The sequence below is a fragment of the Carica papaya genome, chromosome 4, assembly GCF_054855325.1.
Source record: "Carica papaya isolate Zhongbai chromosome 4, ASM5485532v1, whole genome shotgun sequence".
In the NCBI taxonomy this organism is placed as follows: domain Eukaryota; kingdom Viridiplantae; phylum Streptophyta; class Magnoliopsida; order Brassicales; family Caricaceae; genus Carica; species Carica papaya.
In genome coordinates, this window is record NC_142312.1 from 2,380,553 (window position 1) to 2,400,212 (window position 19,660).

At 36.4% G+C, this 19,660-nt stretch overlaps 2 protein-coding genes across 8 annotated transcripts; one reads left to right on the forward strand and one right to left on the reverse strand.

Moving 5' to 3' along the window:
- The first annotated feature begins 563 nt into the window (after positions 1 to 563).
- On the forward strand, positions 564 to 9,219 carry LOC110822253 (protein DWD HYPERSENSITIVE TO UV-B 1-like). 5 transcript variants are annotated; one of them, XM_088217292.1, is made up of 14 exons: positions 564 to 840; positions 1,662 to 1,728; positions 2,521 to 2,777; positions 3,558 to 3,889; positions 3,995 to 4,167; positions 4,271 to 4,927; positions 5,117 to 5,557; positions 6,017 to 6,211; positions 6,285 to 6,341; positions 6,611 to 6,673; positions 6,910 to 6,979; positions 8,324 to 8,438; positions 8,632 to 8,692; positions 8,768 to 9,219. In XM_088217292.1, exons 1-14 carry the CDS (start codon positions 815 to 817, stop codon positions 9,068 to 9,070), a joined length of 2,817 nt encoding a protein of 938 aa, XP_088073418.1. In that variant the 5' UTR covers positions 564 to 814; the 3' UTR covers positions 9,071 to 9,219. The 5 variants fall into 5 exon arrangements, with proteins under 5 accessions (XP_088073418.1, XP_088073417.1, XP_088073420.1 ...); XM_088217291.1 differs by having other exon boundaries at positions 3,558 to 4,167; XM_088217293.1 differs by lacking the exon at positions 564 to 840 and adding an exon at positions 857 to 1,089 and having other exon boundaries at positions 3,558 to 4,167.
- An 86-nt stretch (positions 9,220 to 9,305) lies between these two features.
- Positions 9,306 to 19,112, reverse strand: LOC110822254 (uncharacterized). 3 transcript variants are annotated; one of them, XM_088217296.1, is made up of 6 exons: positions 18,935 to 19,112; positions 17,875 to 18,323; positions 17,492 to 17,796; positions 17,334 to 17,390; positions 11,255 to 11,697; positions 9,306 to 9,885 (listed from the first exon to the last, which is right to left on the reverse strand). In XM_088217296.1, exons 2-6 carry the CDS (start codon positions 18,261 to 18,263, stop codon positions 9,676 to 9,678), a joined length of 1,404 nt encoding a protein of 467 aa, XP_088073422.1. In that variant the 5' UTR covers positions 18,264 to 18,323; positions 18,935 to 19,112; the 3' UTR covers positions 9,306 to 9,675. The 3 variants fall into 3 exon arrangements, with proteins under 3 accessions (XP_088073422.1, XP_021908007.1, XP_021908006.1); XM_022052315.2 differs by having other exon boundaries at positions 9,306 to 9,882; positions 11,255 to 11,712; positions 18,935 to 19,111; XM_022052314.2 differs by having other exon boundaries at positions 11,255 to 11,712; positions 18,935 to 19,111.
- Positions 19,113 to 19,660: the final 548 nt, after the last annotated feature.

Consider the following 19,660-nt stretch of genomic DNA (forward strand, 5'->3'; position numbering starts at 1 on the left):
TTTGATAATTCATTTATATATATTTTTTATACTAATTTGTCAATCAACTCTGTTCCATAATTTATATTGTTCTAAGTTTTATTCTACCTGCAACAGCCGTTTTTTTTTTTTTTTACAAAATTATATGCTAAATTAAAGTTTTGCCCTTTTTTCAAATTTTATTTAAGTTAAATTTTATGAATTTTTAAGTAATATTTCATAATTAGAAGATAGTCATATTTAATAATTTAAGTTCAACATTTACTTTTCAAAAAAATTACATTTGTAAGTTAAAATTTTACTATTGTGATTAAATATTTACAATTTTAAAAAGCCAAAAACTATTTTTAATCTTAAGTTATATGATAAATTTTGGTAATTTTTTGTTTGCAATTTAAAGTTTAACTCAAAAATTGCTAATATATTTTAATTCATAATTTTTTAAAAAAAAAAAGAGAAAAATTTAAAAAATAAAGGTATTGTGTGTGATCTCGAAGAAAAAAAACAAAAAAATCTAAAGAAAAATCTGCCATGAACAAAAAATTGAACATATGGAGAGACCCCATGGCTGTTGAAACATCGTTGTCTGCTTGTTTAAACACACAAGGCTGATGATATGTCTCAACTTCTTCCTCTTGTGTTTATCCTTTTTCCGCATGTGTTTTTGTGAGAAGCAACTTCACTTATATGGCACAAAATGTCAACTAACTTTCCTTTCCTACCATAAACTCCCCTTTTGGGACCTGGATATTTCTGACATTCTAAAAGCTTCTTCCATCCATTGACTTCTCTACTCCTGCAAATGTGAATCACAGCAAGCTCCAAGATCGAGATCATGGATATTTCCTGCTTAGAAGCTAGGTACCTCTCTGTGTTTTTCCCTCTCTGATCTCTGTCTCCTTTCATGGCTGTTGTTGTTGCTAATTTTGGCTGCAAATTATGGGTTATTGAGCATCTGGGTATGAACATGGGTATAATTGCTAATTTTGGACCGTTTAGTTGGATTTAATGATGGTTGTGACTGGAATTGGAGAATTTGTACGTGAAAGTTTGAGAGAGAAAGTTGTCGTGGGTATAATTGAATTCACAGCTGAAACAGTCGACTACACTGTATGGAATTTTCTTCTGTACTTTTGGCTTCTTTTTTCTTTTTTGGTTATTAATTGGAGTCAAGGATGTCAACTTTGTTTAATTGAATCATGGATGGGAAGTAGAAATGATGACTCTCGATTTAATGATCTCGAGCTGTTTGTGGATTGGCATAATATATATATATATATATTTAAATATAATGATAAGTTCAATTGAATATCACTCACACCTCATTACAGAAAGGGGCTTTGTGTGATTGAAACGGTGAAAAGGCTATAATTCTTGAATCATAGAAATTCGTGTGGCACAAATTTTATTTCTACAGGTTGTTACTGTTAATGTACAGACTGAATTTTCCTAATGCTCTGAGCTGAGATGAAGTTCGGTAACTTGTTATATAGCAAGTTCCCTGCCAGTTCACTGAGTTCTTTTAGCACATTTTGGAGGTGGAAAAGAAAGGAATAGATTTTATAAGTAGTAGTGTTAATATCTTTATTTAAGGTCTTGATTGTTCGAATACGTGACCAATTGATTTTGTTTAGCCTGTTTATTCTTGCTAATTATGTTGTTCTTTTCTCTCTGGGCACTAGGTATCTTGATTCTTGCAGGCAGCACGAGGTGCTACCAAATTCTGCAGTATTATCCTGGTTTTCTAAGGTCAGTTTATTAAGGTTTACCTGGTTTCGTCGTCTTAGGTTTTTTTATTATTATTATTTTTTTTTTATATTGGGTTTGTTATTGGTTTTAACCATGTTTCATACTACTCATACTGTTGGTGGTGGAAAAATGTTTAGCACTTTCTAGAGATTGGGCCATAAGAATATTAGAGCCACAAAGGACACTGGTGTTTTTAGGTAGAAATTGGTGGTGGTTGGAGAAGATAGAAGCGTTCAGTGTTGTATGATCAGTACTTAAAAAAAAAGCAAACTTAAAAAATTAATGCATATCCACCATTTACATGAGACAAATATGCTGGCAGCGAAGAGTATAACTTGTGATAATCTCAGAGTAAATTAAGTTACTTAAAATGCAGTTCTATGGCAGTCAATACCAAAATTGACTGCTATAAATTTCCTAATTTATTTAAGGGATTTGCTTCATAATTTTAATTTATGCTTTTAGTGAAATATATTTGGAAACGAGATTGGAACAAAAGTTTCTGCCTGCGTTCCCCATAAGCAAAGAGACGATTTTATCATCCCCTTCCTTTTAATGAAATCTTCACTAGCAAATCTTCTCCTTTCCTTTTTTCTTTTGTGAGCAATGTGAACTGTCTTCTACTAAACGTAATGATGGCCTTCTGCAATCTTATATAGTTGCCACTTGCATCCATTTTCCTCATTCAGTTCCAAAAGCTTTGTATTAGTTCTTCAATTTCTGTGGAACCTGCATTCTAAGCTGTTGAAGACAAAAAAAGCCTACATCACCATCTATTTTATTATTTTTCAGGCCAGGGTTCAAAACTTCCAAAGAGATAAGCGCAGCATTATGGTTTGGTTGGACCAGTTAAATGATGCTGATATCTCTCCACTAATTGATACATTGGGTGCAGTGGACTCTTCTGAACTTGATGCGGTTGACATAGTACTTCATGAATCTCCTTCAATCCTGAGTGAAGAGGATATTCTGTGTTTGATGAATGCAGTCAAATTAAAGCTCCGTGTTGTTGATCTCAGGAACATGTCACCGGGGAAAGATTTTTTGGGGTATGCATTCACATTTTCTGACTTGATAACTCGTTTTCTTTAATTATGACAGATTGTAGATTATCAGTGTAGATTTTCCCTCATTTCCTTCGCTCTGTCAAAAGAAAAAAAAACTTTTGACTGTGAAACATGAACCTGTCATCTTTTAAAAGGCATTACAAAAAGCTTATTAAATTTTTTGTTATGCTACACTAACATATGACATTTGCGTCCAACTTTAATCGTAAAAGCTTTTGGTCATGCAATGTGTAGCTTTCATATGGATCTTTTACTTATCAAGGGCATTGGTTGGAGGAATAGGTTTAGACTTTAATCTATGCCTTGCTAAAAGCAGGTTTTCTAAATCCTCCATGGGGTTTTGTGCAACAGCATGAATTGCATCAAATAAATCTGCAGCTCCTATGAATAATAGAAGAAGAAGAATTTGTCTAAAAAGTGTTATTATAACTCAGAGATTGAATATTTTTTTCTTAACAAGTTCTTTTTACAAAGGTTTCCGCAATAAATCCATAACTACATCCCAATTTAGAGAGAATTATCTAATCCTAAATATCAAGAAACTGAGATTACGGAATAGAATAGAAATAGAGCAGAATCAAAGCAAAAAGAACTTACAGATTTCTAGTCTTTTAGGTAATTCTTATAATGCATTAGGCATTTTTCATTGGCTTTCCAACATTCCTGTCCTAGCATTTGTATGTATAATACTGCTCTTAGTGAATCTATGATTTGATGAATGATGATGTGCATCAGTTATTGACTTATTTCAGTTCTCACCAGGGATCTCTGCAGGAAAGGCTTGTCTTGCCATGTCTTGCACTTAAGATCAAATACTCTCAAGAGTCTCAACATGGTTGGGAGATTTGTCCGTTTACACACCCTCAATCTAGATTTTTGTACTTCACTTGCTAGTTTGCAAAAGGACTGTTTTTCTTGCATGCCAAATCTGATGTGTCTCTCAATGTGTGAGACAAGAGTTGTGAATCTGTGGACAACGGCTGCTGCCTTATCAAAACTTCCTTCCCTGGTGGAACTACGATTTCAAAATTGCTTGTGTTGCACGGATACTGGGGCATGTCCTGCATCACCTTCTGAGAAGGAAGAGCTTGTAGGTAAGACTTTTTCATCTCAGTTGAATATCTGCTTGTATGATGAGACACCTTTTATAAGTCCTGGAGATGCCGAATTTCATACATTTGGCACTGACGAAAAAGCAGGGGGTTTGCTTTCTCTCAAAGAGTCATTTGTCATTAGTGAGGTTCATAAAACAACAGATGATTCACCAACTGTTACTGGAACTGAACTTCCAAGTTACCTTCAGAAGATTGATTTGCTGAAGTTATCTACTGTCCTTCCTACTTCGAATGGACATGACAAATTGTATGATCAGGTATGGAGATGCTTAAGATATTAATGTATAATAAAAGGCAAAGGATCATCATTTACTAGTGATGGAAACTTTATTCTAACTGGTTTCTTTTGGTGACTTATAGACTCAAGAGAAAGATGAATTGCTTGTAAGAGTACATAAGCTGGTGGATTTGAGAGATGCCACTACAACACCAAAGGGGTATAGCTCACATCATCCTTCTCCCATCTGCTTTGAGAAACATTACAGGGAATATCTTGTTGCTTCATTGACGCGTTTGGAAGTTTTAGATAATTTGCCTATCAAAATGAAGGAGCGGGAACTAGCCAGGACTATCTTTTCAAAGTATTATGAGCAATTACCATATAAACGGTCACATAAAGAAAGTGTTACAAGTATTTTGCAAAAGCGTGAAATAGGAACAAGTGGTAATGGTATCTCCTTCCAGAACTCTTCAAAGTCAGATGTGCCATCTCCTTTTGGAAAGAGTCAAATTTCCTTCTCCAGATCTCTTATTGGTGCCAAATTCAGGTCTTCTGCCTGGCCGCAATTGCGTCCATTATCTAGCTTTAACTGCATATACAAAGAAGAAAACAAGAGGCTTCGTCCAAGGCAGTTCGAGTATCATCCATCTAACTCTGGGCTAATGGCATTTGGAACTCTGGATGGAGAAGTAGTTGTTATCAACCATGAAAATGGGAATGTTGTCAGTTATATTCCTTCTACAGGGGCTATGAACAGTGTTCTTGGTCTCTGTTGGCTTAAGAAACATCCATCAAAAGTATGTGGTACCATACAGCATTTCTTCTTTAATTATCTACTTCTAGGGAATTTTATTTTTAATTATCTTAACAAATACATATATGTATATACACATGTATTATGCATATAATTATCTTGTTCAAGTAATGAAATGCCTGTTCCTGGTAGACAATCACTGATGGCTTTTTTGTCTTTGTTGAATAATCAGCTTGTTGCTGGTTCAGATAATGGTTGCTTGAAGTTGTTTGACATCAGTCGCATGCCACCAAGAGTTGCAAAGATCAGCCGAAGTGCAGATGTAGTAACATATGATGATTTCGAGCAATTGACTTCTGTTCATGTCAATTCAACCGATGATCAGTTTCTTGCTAGTGGATACTCGAAAAATGTTGCTCTCTATGATGTTAGTAGTGGAAAACGACTACAGTTGTTCACAAATCTGCATCAGGAACCCATCAACGTTGCTAAATTTGCTCACCACTCGCCATTCCTATTTGCCACTTCGTCGTTTGATAATCATGTGAAGATGTGGGATTTGAGACAAAAACCTACACAGCCTTGCTATACGGCTTCAAGCTCAAGAGGAAACGTGATGGTTTGCTTTTCTCCTGATGATCACTATTTGCTCGTCTCATCAATTGACAATGAGGTACCTGGATGTAGATTCTTCATACCAATACTGTAACATGCTGGATGAAATTTAGACAAATCGAGAAAATATCATGTCCTATTATCCATAGAAGCATCTTATAAACTTAATGATATAATCTTGGTATATACATAAAACTATAGGGTGATACATATTAAACTATCATTTATATATTTTAGAAATTGGATTGAACTGAGAAATATGTTTTTTATACGATGACTAATTTGTAATTATAACCTCCATGTTATTTACTTTGTAATAAGTTCCAATATATTTGCAATATTTTTCTCTAAATATTTGCCCATATGAGGTTGATCCAATCTGGAATCAATTCATAGGTATACTTTTTTTAATTACTCTCTCAAATTGGCCAAACTTGTTCTCCTTTGGTCAATGTTAATGAAACTGTTGCTTCTTTAGTTGGTTCAAGATGGTGAATAATTGTAAAAATGGTGTTAGGTCAAGCAACTTTATGCAGCAGATGGAAGGCTCCATACGAAGTTCGACATAACTTCAACAGGAAGTGCTCATAACTACACCCGATCATACTACATCAATGGAGGAGATTATATTATCAGTGGGAGTTGCGATGAGCATGCCGTTCACATATGCTGTACTCAAACTGGAAGGCGACTGAGGGATGTTTATTTGGAGGTTCGTCTCCTTTCATTGTCTTCTAAATGCCTCCTCTTGTTAAAACTGTGAGATATTTGTCACTTGATTGCAGGATAGGGAATCGGGAAATCCTATGTTCGTGCAGTCCTTACGGGGTGATCCTTTCAGGGTAAGATTTTTAGCTACAGTCTACATACATGGTGCATGTATAAGCTTAATAATTTTCTTGAATAATGAGCTTAGTCAACACCAAAAGAGAAAAAAAAAAAAAGAGAAACACAATTTAAAGTCCATATTTCTAGACTAATTTTCACAACAATACCAATTTTATCCGGTCCAAGGATAAATGAAAAAGATGACTATCTATGTTCAGTGATTATTTGTATTCATTGACTATTCATTGATAGAAAAATGACTAGTTATCTTTGGTGAAAGCAGCCATTTCACATGAGTGTTTTAGCAGCCTCCACACGTTTTCGCTCAAAGTGGGAGATCATGGAGGTAATCAACTATGATGTTTGTCATTTTACATAAAATCATTAAATTTCTTAGGCTATTATCTTTTAGGTATACATATATTCTCTCTCTAATTTTGAGTTATTTAATTTTGAACTTTTACGTGTTCGTGTTTAAAAGCTTAGACATGAGTAAACACCTAAAAAAGTGATAGTGTTGTATGACAAAAACCATATTGAGTTATTCAGAAGAGTAAACAAGTTAGGACCTTGTCTGCGCAGGTCAACTTGCTTGCTTCCAATCACCGAGCCGAGGAATACTCTTCTGGTCAAAATGTTCATTCTTCATACGGTATGGGAGGTTGATATCTCATTTTGTATGTACCATATATGTATAATTACATGTACATGTATCATGTATACCATATGTATATAACTACATGTTTTTCTATCTTACCCACTATATGTATAATTACACGGCCATATATGTATTTGGCATTGTAAGCAATCTTATAAAAAGCACATGACTATGTGATGTTCATCAATTCATGAAAAAGATTAGATGACTTGTAATCTGTTCATAGATTCATCAGGAACAGAGTTCGATATCTTTATTTATCCAGGTTAGGAGAACAGAGCATTTCATAGTTCATCATTGTTATGCTTTTCTTCTTTCTCGATTTCTGTTATCATGATTTGGATGATTTAAATAAAGAAATGATTGCCTTTTGTTTTATCAAGAAAAGATCATGCAAGTATAAAGGAAGTGAAGAGGTTCAAGACTACAAAGGAGATGATCCTTTTCTCCTTGTTTACTTCCCCCTCTTGAAGACATTCCTTGCTTTTCTGACAAAGCAGGCTAGCAAAGATATGCTCTTCTTCTCATCTCCTATATACACACACACACACATACATATACATATATACAAACACACAGAGACACAATAGACAAATTTCATCTAACTGGATTAGAACGGAGTGTCTGCAAAATGGGTTCCTACATGAGTTTCATGGGAAAAGGTTTGCTCTATTTCTCTTGGGTTGCTAATTTCTTAACCTGATCATGGTTGACTTATTTATGTATTTATAGATTTTTAGTTAATTCTTATTCCAAGTTTTTGTACTAATCTTAAGCTATGTTTGAGTTCCTCTCAAGTTTTCTCTTTAACTCCTCGGAAATAAGATTTGAGTTCATAGTTTAAGAAATAAGCATTAGAGATTCTATTTAGATTTTAGTTTTTTTTTATCTTTCTAGATTAATGGGTATTTATATATTTATTTATTTCTGAAAATAAATAAGAATTGCAATTTTGTGAAATGTTAAAATTTTAAATTTTAGAAAAAAATTTATATTGAAAAATATTTTAATGTACCCAGTGAAGTTGAAATTTTAGATCTAAAGAACCTAAAGGAGTCTCGGTAGTTTAAGCAGAAAAGAAGTTGTAACGTAAATATATATTATTACCCCGAGTAATATATTATAACTGAAAGTTAATTTAAATGAAAGTGAAAAATAAATTGAAGGAACTGTAAAAAGTAAGTCATATATAAAATTACAGCATAAAATGATTTTAACTTAAAAATTTATATGTCATTCATGAATGATGTCCAGTCAAATGGCGATGAAAAGCAAACTAGGAGTTGGGATAACGGTGACTTTCAACGTGAACTGATGAATGATTGTTTACATTATCAGGGTTACCGTCAACGCAGATGTTAAATTTCTTAACGGCGTCACTCTACAGGCAATTCACAGAAAAAGAAATCAATACTTTCGATGACTTCCACATTGCTATTCTTGATATCCTCAAGTAAGAAAATGCAGAGCAATTAACTTTCATCTACAACATTCTGTAGGATCCACTCCCAACAAGACATAATAAATTATCAGAATCAAAAGATCTTAGATTCCAGTCTTTGTGTGTGTGTGTATATATATATGTATTATATGAAAAATTCCTTGGGAAATAATCTGATTCTTGCCTGTGAAAACACCATGTCCAGCAACTTTAACTCAGCTCTGCCGGGCAAACACTACGATGCCCCAACAAGAAAGGAAATTGAGGTGAGACCCTTTTAATATTTTTACTTCTTAAACCATACCAAAAAAAAAGGCGACATAAAATCAAGCACCTTGCAGGCATGTTTCAGAAAATGGAAAGAAGCTGAACAATCAGGAAAAAAGCAAGTTTTCATGGAATTCATGAAGAAGAGCATACAGCTGAGTAAGCTAGATAATACGACCATGATGACAGGAATAGCAACACCCCCGGCAGCCATGGCAGCCAAAAGAGCAGGAGAGAGTTTACCGCAGTTGAAGTTATTGAAGGTTGTACCTGATGTTATCTTTGTGCCATCGGCAACTGTCTTGGCTCTTGTTTCCACTAAGCTTTCCAGAAGGGTTTTCCTGGGAAATATAGCATCTTATAGTAATCTCACCTGATGCTGGCTTCCAATTTGAAACAATTATCCTGTGTTTGCTTTTACTTTTTTTAGTTTAAAGCTCAGCATTTGGTGAATTATTTCAATATTTAAAAGTCCATGCTTTTTATCTATGAAAGAATAGAACATATATATATCATCTGTGAATAAGTTCATTTGTTCCAAATGTAGCCTCAGATACAATATCATAATTGTATTCTTACAATAACTTAAAAAACTTATTAAACAAAGGCACATAGAAAGAAGAAAATGATGCAAATATATCACAAGTCAGATCTATCTTGTTGCTGGGACCAACTTAAAATATTAAACCAATCACCCAAATAAAACAGAAAGGCCTGTACCTAAAAGAACCCCAAGAAATGCAAAATAGATAGATACATAATGATCTCAATACTGTGTTGAAAGAGTAGCATTTACATATTGCAATAGAAATACTTTCCTTCTCTTTGCTTGAAAAATCAGCAGGAGCATTGTATCTCTTATGTGCAAAAGGAGAGAGTAGAGAAAATGTGGATCAGAATTAACAGCATGTACATATAATTCACAGCATTGATTATTCTACTTCTGGGGGGAAAACCATTTTCTTCAAACACCCTTATCCGGCTAACCTGAGGATTTCCGTCTCCATGGGCCTGATTTCCGCTTTCCCTGTTTCCTCTTCTTAGTGGGAACCCTAGACCGAGAAGGTGGAGAAACAGTCAGTATTTCCATTGATTCTTGTGGCTTCACAGTAAGCTGATTGATAACTCTTTCAAAATTGTGCAAATCTTCCTTCGTTGCCTGATGATGTAACGGAATTCCTTCCTCAGCCTGCTGATGTCATGTGATAGATGGTCAATTCCACTTGTCCCAAAGAAACAAAATAATGAAGCCTGTATTTGTTAATTAAGGAATGGTATGGAAGTTCAAACAATTGCATTTTTATTTTTGAAAATTGAATCACTGCAGAAGAATGTAAAAGAAATTTAATGCCTTTTCTTCTTCAACTGAGGTTATAAGACATGAAATGAAATTGCTATAATATTCACAGTTTGATGAGTTCCCAGACATCCAGGCAGAAGAAAGCACAAAGAGCACATAACGGAAGTCCCAAATTTGCACCATAGTACGAAATGAATAGAAAGAAAGATGCAACAGCAGACTAATTTCTTATTTTCTTCAACTCAGGTTTATTTTCAAACTCTCGGGATTCTTATCTCCAATAAGACATGAAATGGAAATGCTATAGCATTCATAGTTTGATAAGTTCCCAGACTGCCAGGCAGAAGAAAGGCACAAGGAGCACATGAAGGAAATTCCAAGTTTGCACCATTGTACGAAATAAATAAAGATGCAACAGTAAACTAATTTTTCAGCGACTACACTTTCAGGAAAATAAGATACACATAGGAAGGAAACTTTTTATTATTTCATGTTGATAATCAAGTACTTATTGTCTATAAGGGAGGAATTGTGGGCTTGGGAAGGTGTGCATTTAGATAGTAGATTGATTAAACTTATTCAATTGACCATTTTTTGGGTTCTTCGAAAAAAAGAGGAATTCTAAAACTTTTGAGGGTAAAGAGACAGATATGTATAGATTGAGAGATAAATAGATGCATTATTTTGGGTTTATTTTATTAAGACATGACATTATTAGTGATATGTATTTTAGGAATGTCATTGACTCTTTCACTACATTGCAAAGTTTTTGTAAATGAGTGATACCTCTGGTTTCGTGGTACCATGTTAATATATATTCTTCACACTTTTTATTTAAAAAAAAAAAAACAAGTACTTATTTGTTCTCGAGAAAAAGTGCCTACCAAATAAATGCTTTCATGCCTAGATCCTGCCATTGATAACAAAATCTATGGGAAACTAGTATCAGCAGCCACCATCTAAGTGGGTGGGTCCATGATTAAGGAGCAAGTTAGTGAAAAGTGCTCCCTACCAGTCAGTATAGCACTTCCCTACGGTCAGGACGGGGTGGGAGAGTTCACATGTTTTGGTTGCAGAAGAGGTCGTTCAACACCTCCATATGATGCACAAACACACAAAAAGAATTTATGTAGGTCTAGTATCAACTAATATTAGTCACCTATAAAATACAATTATGCCAAACTTAACAGTGATAGATATTTGAAAATAAATTTGTTCTTACATCCACAGGAAAATAATGCAATAGCAGAAAATAACTTACAGCTTCAGATGAAGCCCCTGCAAAACCTTGTCCTGTATTTCGGATCATCATATCAGGAAGAGGGGTCACCTCTCCATGACTTGAAACTGCACTTTCGGGCATCAAAATATCTCCAACGTTACCCTCAGATACATGCTGGGATGAGGTATAAAGAGATGTAACCGGCATTCTGTCTCCATTTTTGGGAGGAGATGCAGGATTTTGATCAGAACTGGTCAATGCATCACATGGTGCAAACCAGCTCAATTTATTAACGGAAGAGAACTTTCCAGGATATTCACTCAACACCTTATCCACTCGGCTCTTCAGTTTACGAGTTTCTGACTGTGCCATTTCAATCTTCCAAAGGATCTGATCCAAGTAACTATCACAATCTTTGAATTCAAGAAGCGATCCATGATGATTAACACCAATCTCATCATTTCCATTGATAGTCTTATGATCTGTAGAAATCATCACTGAAAAATTTGACAAGTTCTTTAGTTTTAAACAGAAGTAAAAAGTTCCTACAGATGTCAAAAGAATGTCAAAAGGATGACAATTTCCTTAGCTTAGCAGGCTTCTTCTGAGAAGCAACAGGGAGAACAATATTGTCAAATAACAATGTCAACAAGATGCAGGAATCTTTTTTTTGTTTCGAGATAAAAAAGTAGGAAAATATAATAGAGTAGGCACCAAGGGGGTGCCGTCCATGTACAAAAGATTAACAAATCTAAGAGTATATTTACAATAAAACCAATATCATCAAGGTTACAAAGGTGATGTCCCAATAAGGTGGACCCAAAAAAGTGAAACCATTTGTCCTTGATGTTTACAAAAGAATCATCTTTGTCTTCAAAAGCACGGTTGTTTCTTTCTTTTCAAAGTATCCAAAAAATTGTGAGAGGGATAAGTCGATAGCTCTTGTTTCGTTTGAATAAAAATTCCCAAGCATTTAGTTCCCTTTGTCCAGTGCTCCAGCAAATGCCAAGCAGCCCCAAAACCATGGACCAAAGCCGATGGAAGAAAGAACAGTGTAGTAGGAGATGATTACAGGATTCGGCATCAATTTTACACAGGAAGCATCTATTAGCCAGAGTAATACCTTTTTCCATGAGGTTATCAAGAGTGAGAATCCTTTCCTTGGCAATTTCCCATGTGAAAAAAGAGACCCGCGGAGGGGCCGTGCTGTTCCATATCAATTTGGTGGGGAAATCCGGACATCTAATTCTGTTGTATGGAGTCAAATAATGGTAGAAGGATTTTACTGAGAATATACCATTGTTGGCAATATTCCAGAGAAGTTTGTCCTCATTATTGGCGAGTTTAATTGCAGATAAGAGTTAATAAGCTTTCATATTCAGCAATTTCCCAATCCTTCAAATTCCTAGAGACCGCGATATTCCAGCTACCACCATTTGCCCTGTCAAAAGCATTCTCAACCAACATCTTGTCTTTGGCAATTGCAAAAATGAGAGGGAATTGATGTTGAAAATCGGAAGAACCACACCATTTGTCAGTCCAGAATCTACATTTGTTTCCTCTGCCAACAGCCCAAGATGAGCAATCCAGTACCAAATTGTTGATGCAAGAGATGACTCTCCATAAGCTTTTTCCATAAGTGATATAGCTCCCTCTACGGTGTGGATAATTTCCATTGATGTTCCATTTGCAGTCAACAATTTTTTTCCACAAGTTGTCACCTTCATTCCAGAATCTCCAAATCCATTTGCCATGCAGGGCTTTATTCATAATGATCAGCGATCTGAGGCCGAGTCCCCCTCGATTTTTGGGTAGTTTTACATCCTCCCATTTTACAAGATGAAATTTTCTTCTATTTTCCTCACTGCCCCACAGAAAATTGCATTGAATTTTTTCTAATTTGTTAGCAACATTGGCCGGAATAGTGAGGACAGAGAGGTAGTATGTTGGGAGGTTGGCAAGTGTACTTTTTATGAGGGTGAGTCTCCCACCTTTGGAGAGGAATTTCCTCTTCTATATTGCAAGTTTTTTTAAAAAAATATTGGTGACAGTATCCCACAAAGCACTGTCTTTGTAGTTAGCACTGAGCGGGACTCCAAGATACTTAATAGGGAGCTGTGACACTTTGCAATTTAGTACCTGGGCTAATGCCACTGTAAAGGTGTTAAGACTCAAACCAACCATGCTCAGATTTAGCCAAATTGATGCGTAGACCGGACACCGCTTGGAAACAGAGAAGTATTCACCTTAAGTGAAGAAGAGTACTGATGTCTGGTTGGCAGAAAAGTAAAGTATCATCAGCGAAAAATAGATGCGAGATCTCCATCTTTCCCTCATGCCCGACTGTGATACCTTTGATAAGATTGAGTGTTCTGGCTTGCAATAGCAATTTATTCAAAGCTTCCATTGTTAAAATAAAAAGCAAAGGGGAGAGAAGGTCACCCTGTCTCAAACCTTTGGAGGCAGTGAAAAATGAAGGACCGCCATTTACCAAAACAGAAAAACTGGTAGAGGAAATGCAGGTTCTTATCCATCTCCTCCATTTGATTCTGTATCCAATTCTTTCGAGCATGTAGTCAATGAATTCTCAGCTGACATTATCAAAGGCTTTCTCCATATCCAATTTACATAAAAGTTCACTATTCTTAGTACGGGATAGATCATCGACCACCTTGTTTGCAATCATAATTGCGTCGGTGATTTGCCTTCCATCGATGAAAGCGTGCTGACTGTTACCAAATAATGCATTTGAGTGACTTGGAGAACCTTTTGGCCAATACCTTTGATAGTAGTTTGTAAACAGAACTAATTAAGCTAATTGACCTGAAATCAATGATACAATCGGCACCATCTTTCTTGGCAATCAAAACGATGAAAGTGGAGTTTAATGGTTTCACAAAAGAGCCATGCCTGTGGAAGTCATTGAAGAACTTAAGTACATCCGATTTAATTTCGTGCCAAAAATTCTGGAAAAATGTCATGTTGAAGCTGTCAGGGCTAGGGACTTTATCGTCATCACAATCCTTCAAGCAGGAAAAAATTTCCTCCTCGGTGAATTCAGCTTCCAGTATAGTAACCGCTCCGATTCCCCGATTTTGTCAAAACAAATATGATCCAACTTTGGCATGTCACATACATTTTCTGTGTAGAGGGATTGGAAATGTGATTTAGCAGCTTCTTGTAAAGCCTCGTTACCAGTGATGATTTTATTGTTGACCACAAAACTTTCTACGTAATTGGCTCTTCTTCGATGGTTGGCCAAACAGTGGAAGAATTTGGAGTTTTTATCACCCTCGCGGATCCATTTCTCCCTTGCTTTCTGTTTCCAAGAGATAGCTTCCCAATGCATTTTGTTAACTAGTTCCACTTTGAGTACGTTTCTTTTATCCCTGTCATCAAAGTTCAAACCCATTGTAGCCTCAAAGTGATCCAGGTCCACCAACTCATATAATAAATCATTAATCCGAGTCTGCTCCTTCAATCCCACCTCTTTGATCCAGATTTTGATTTCAGTTTTCAAATGGCGGAGTTTGGAGTTAAGACAGTAGCTTGCCGTCCCCTAAAAAACAACTTCCATCCAGACTTTGGAAACCATAGCTCTAAAGTTGTCCGTCTTTAACCATTTGTTGTCGAAATGGAATGGGACCGGTCCCCACCTGATACCACAGAAGCCAAACAAATTGGAAAATGATCAAAGAGAGGAGGGGGAATTACCTTTTGTTGCAGACCCGGAAGGGAGTGAAATAGATCAGAGGAAACAAGAAAATGGTCAATGCAGGAGAATGAAGGTACGTCCCTCTGGTTACTCCAGGTCCATTGTTCATCACTTAAAGGTAGGTCTTCCAAACCGAGATTGTCAATACACTTTGAATTCTTGAGATATGAGAGTCGAGAACTGGCTTCCCGATCTTTCACAGTGCCTAAAGACCATGTTGAAGTCACCACCAATCACACCATTCACACCCCACAACGCATGACAATGAGAAAGTTCTGCCCATAGGGAGTGTTCGTCATTGGCGCCTCAGCAATAAACACCTGTGAAGAACCATCATTCACTATTGTTTGTGTTTGAGAAGTGGCAAGACAGAGCAAAACCCCAGATGATGGTCAATGCAGGTCAAGATGTCCTTCCGCATGATCAGTATGCCACTCACTTTATTGTTAGCGGGTAGAGATAACCAGCCAATCTCTTTATAATTCCATAAGCTTTTCACCAAATAGTCATTGATTGAGTCAAGTTTTGATTCCTGGAAACAAACTAGATCAGGCTTCCATCGACTAAGGCAGCCCCTGATGATGTTCCTTTTCTTTGAATCATTCAGGCCTCTAACGTTCCACGAGATGATTTTATCAATCATAGATCAATGGCTAGAGAGTCCCCACAAACCTTATCGTGCCTCTGCTTACCGTCATAGTTGATCAGTCTTTTTAGTTCTCTGCAACCACTTGCTGTCATCTTCTTCTTCTTTTCAGATTCTGTCCCTTTTTTTTTCTTAAGCGTTCTTTTTTCAAGTTCAGCAAACAGAGCCATGGCCTGGAATTCATAGCGTTCGAAAGCGACACCCAACAATTTACTAACTCTAAGGATGTTTCTTCGCACCCATGAGGAGTAGAAAAACTTTGCTTCCATGTCATCAGGTAAAGATATATCTGATGGAGGGCTTGTGTTCAAAGGGCAGCTTTTAGGAACCCAAACCAGGTGTAGAATCAAAGTTTAACAAGAGAGTGTTGAGCACAATGGCGGGTTCGGCAACCGAAACAGGATAGATAGCTTGCTCAAGTGGGGAGGAAGCAGGGGCATCAGTAATTAGGGTTTCAGTTTGCGAGGGGTTTTGAGGAGAGTCTGAGTTTCGAGGGATTTTATCCATAAGTGGTTCCAGGTCAATGAATTTTATTCTAGTCGAGGATGTAGCAGCTTTCTTTTTAGGTCTCCATTGCCATAAGTTTGTTTGATGTTTGGACTTTGGACGGGCGAACAATTTAGAGGCCTCCTTGCTGGGTCCAATGTGATCAACCCATTTTCCTTTTTCCTCCCTCGAATATCTAGGTTTTTGCATAATGATGGGCTTAGTCTGGCCCGGTTTGGGGAAAACTCATTTCATGGGTTTCTGCAGTGGATGTGGACGCCTGCGAAATCCATTGCGGATTTGAAATTCAAAAGCCAAATTTTTTGGGGCCAGTGATGGGTCAGGAGTCTTCTTCATTGCTCGACTAGGGTTGATCGAGGAAGAAGCCAGGACATCAACGAACGACTTCTCAGGTAGAGTTGTGAGAACGATGCAGATACTGTACTAACATTTCGGGCAAAATAAGGAGAAGTGTGTGGGTTCAGCTTGGACCTGATGAGTACATGCATCTTCGAAGATAGGGGCCGCTTGTACACGTTTTTGAGTGAAAGGATTTTTTAGGGGGGTGTCTGTTAGCTCCAAGATAGCTTTCAAGGTTCACCACCAGCTGCCCGCTTTATGGTCGTCAAGAAAGAAGATTCTTTTAACAAAGCAACTTTTTTCCTCTGAAAGCACGAGGTTACGACCTCTTCTGTTCCTTACTAAAGCAAGGAAGAGATGGTAATGATGTCCTGTGAAATTTCTCCCGCAAGTTTTACCACCTTTATTCCAATAAAAATCACTGAGGCATTCGACTAACTAATCTACTTCTTTCTTGTTGAGACCGATAGAGATTTTGTTTCCTCTTCCATTTGCAAAGATTCTTAATCCATCGAGATTTTTTCCTTCACAGACGATGTCAAACGATTTTCTCCCTATGAGGATAAAGCGCTTGGAGTTCTCATGGGACATTTTGGAAGGACAGGAGATCTGGTCGGCCTTGCCATGAGATGTACCCCGAGGGCATGTTGGAATGGTCAGATAAGAGGTGGGGAGGGTCTTGATTAGGGTTTGGGTGAGCTGTGCAGGTAACGAGTGTAGAGAGATTTTTAGGGAGAGAAAGCCTTATTCATCATTAAAAAATACAATGCCAATTATTATTGGCTTGGATTCAGGATGCAGGAATCTTGTGAGCAGGTTGATCATAAAATATACTATTGGAACTTCATAGATGATTACTCTAGTTAGTTAAGTCAAATGGGTGTGGCTGTAAAAGAATTCTCACTTATTACCTGCTTTACCGCAAATATCATCAACTACAGCACCATCAGCAGCAGACTTTCTAGATTCTGGGGGCAAAAAAGCAAAGCATAAGAGAAAAGAGATAACTTATCAGATTCTTGATCAGCAAATAAAACTGCATTAAGCAGGAATTATGCGAACTACATACCATAATAGGAAAACATATTGTGGTGTGACATATACGACGCAATATCAGTAGTTTCTTCAATCCTTTTTCTTTTTTTCCTCTTCATAATTTTTTGTCTTTCGCCAGAAAATGGTTGTGATCTTGTGTCTACTCCATCTATTGCAAACTTTTCAAACTCGGACTGTTTTTGTTGATCATACTCTGCAAGTTCTTTATCATATTTTAATGCCTGAGATTGAAATTCCTTAACTCGCAGTTCTATCCATTTGCATCGCCACATCAGAGGACGTATGAATCTCCTCCAATGATCTGTCAACCTTCTCTTCCTGGAAATTCAGAAGCAGCGTAATACTGTGATTTAAACATGAAAAACAATTTCTCAACTTTTTTACAATAAACAATACCTCATCCTAAGAACTCCATCATATCCTTCAAATGGCAATGTGTCATCAAATGGCGACTCAACTTCATGATCACTTGTAACTAAACCATTCTCTGGGCCAGATACTGTGTCATCAAATGAACTAGAGTTCTCGGTTGCATCCTGGCATTCAGCCTCAACTATCCCAGGATCACCAGAACTTGTACAGCCAATTATATCAAGCTCCTTATCCTCTCTTCCACCAGGAACATTATCAATTATAGCTTCTACATCAAAGCTGTGATCTTCAAAATTACTAGCACATAGCATAGTCTTATCTTCTGGATCTTGAGGTATTGTCCCATTCTCCCTAGTATCAGAAATATCCATCCTTGTTTTGGTCTCCCCTTTCTGCTCTAAGTGAGGGCCCATACTAAGATCCTGAAACCTCAACTCATTCTTGCATTCTCTTAATCAACAACTTAGTGGTACCTATAAGATTGATCACACTCATTTCAACACAATTACTAATAAAACTGGTTCAATTAACATTACTAATACAAGTACATACACTGGACTCCTCCGTCTAAAAGAAATTATCAGCAGAATGTTAGGAAATCCAAAAAAAAAATCTGTTTTCAGGCCAATATCTAACCAAACCAACAAATGTGAAAAAATTCTCTGACTTTAATTGTTAACGACTAAATTCGGTAAGAGAAGACACAAGGATGCAGGGTTCACATTAAATGTCGTCGTACTGGGGAAATTCTTGAAAAAAAAAAAAGAAGGAAAAATCGCTTATTTCTATTCACCCCATTCTCTTCTCTGTCACTTTAACCACCTTATCAATGAATCGCATACGGGATTTTTTGGCTATGTGTTTGAAAACCAATCAGTGCATCAAGAGAGAGAAATTCCAGCCTAAACCCAGTGAAAAAAAAAATTGAAACATCCAGCAACATAAAAAGAAGAAAAGAGAAATTTCGGAGGAAAAAAATACAACTAATATAAAAGAACCAAGGAACTGCTCCGCAGAAATTGATGATTCACATGGAATGGCAAAACCCTAAACCCCGGAACATAAAAGAAACGAATAAAAGAACCTGGGGATGGCGTTGAGGATTCGAGTTCGGAGCCCCGATTTCTGGATGTCTATCTCAGGTGGCAGCAACAAGAAGCATGCGACGGACACCGTCGGCTGACGTTAGCAGAGGCGGTTACAGAGGTTGTCTTGATTTGGTCTGGGGGGTGAATGGCAATAGGAGAGAAGGAAAAAATAAATATTAATGGTCGGCCGTTCGATATATTTTCCACCATAAGTGGGGTTGCCTTCCGTCTTTTGGGCTCGCTTGGGCCCAGTCACCCTTTTTTTTCTGTAATCTCTCCTTTTTTTCTTATTGCTATTCTTTAAGAAATTATAATTTTAACAATTAATTTAATTATTTGCAGGTTAAACAAATTATTTATTTTTAAGATTATTATTTTTTAATTTCAGATAAAATTATTTGCTACTAGAAATTCAAGTGCAAATTTCATCTACTCATAAATATATTTATATAAAATAAAAAATTAAATTATTAATTATCATTAAAAACTCATAAGGTTAATTTACAATGAAACAAGTGATAATTTGTTGTCTTTGGATTTTTATTTTTTTTAATTTTACCCGGATTGATCATTTAAATTAAAAGAAAAATTAAACATGGATGAGAAAAATATATATTTACTCTAATAAGAGATATTTTGCGTTAGTGAAACTTTTGGAGAGTGAATTTCGTTGTTTTGGTGTTGAGTTTTGGTAAATGAAGTCGATTGATTCCAAGGTAAAA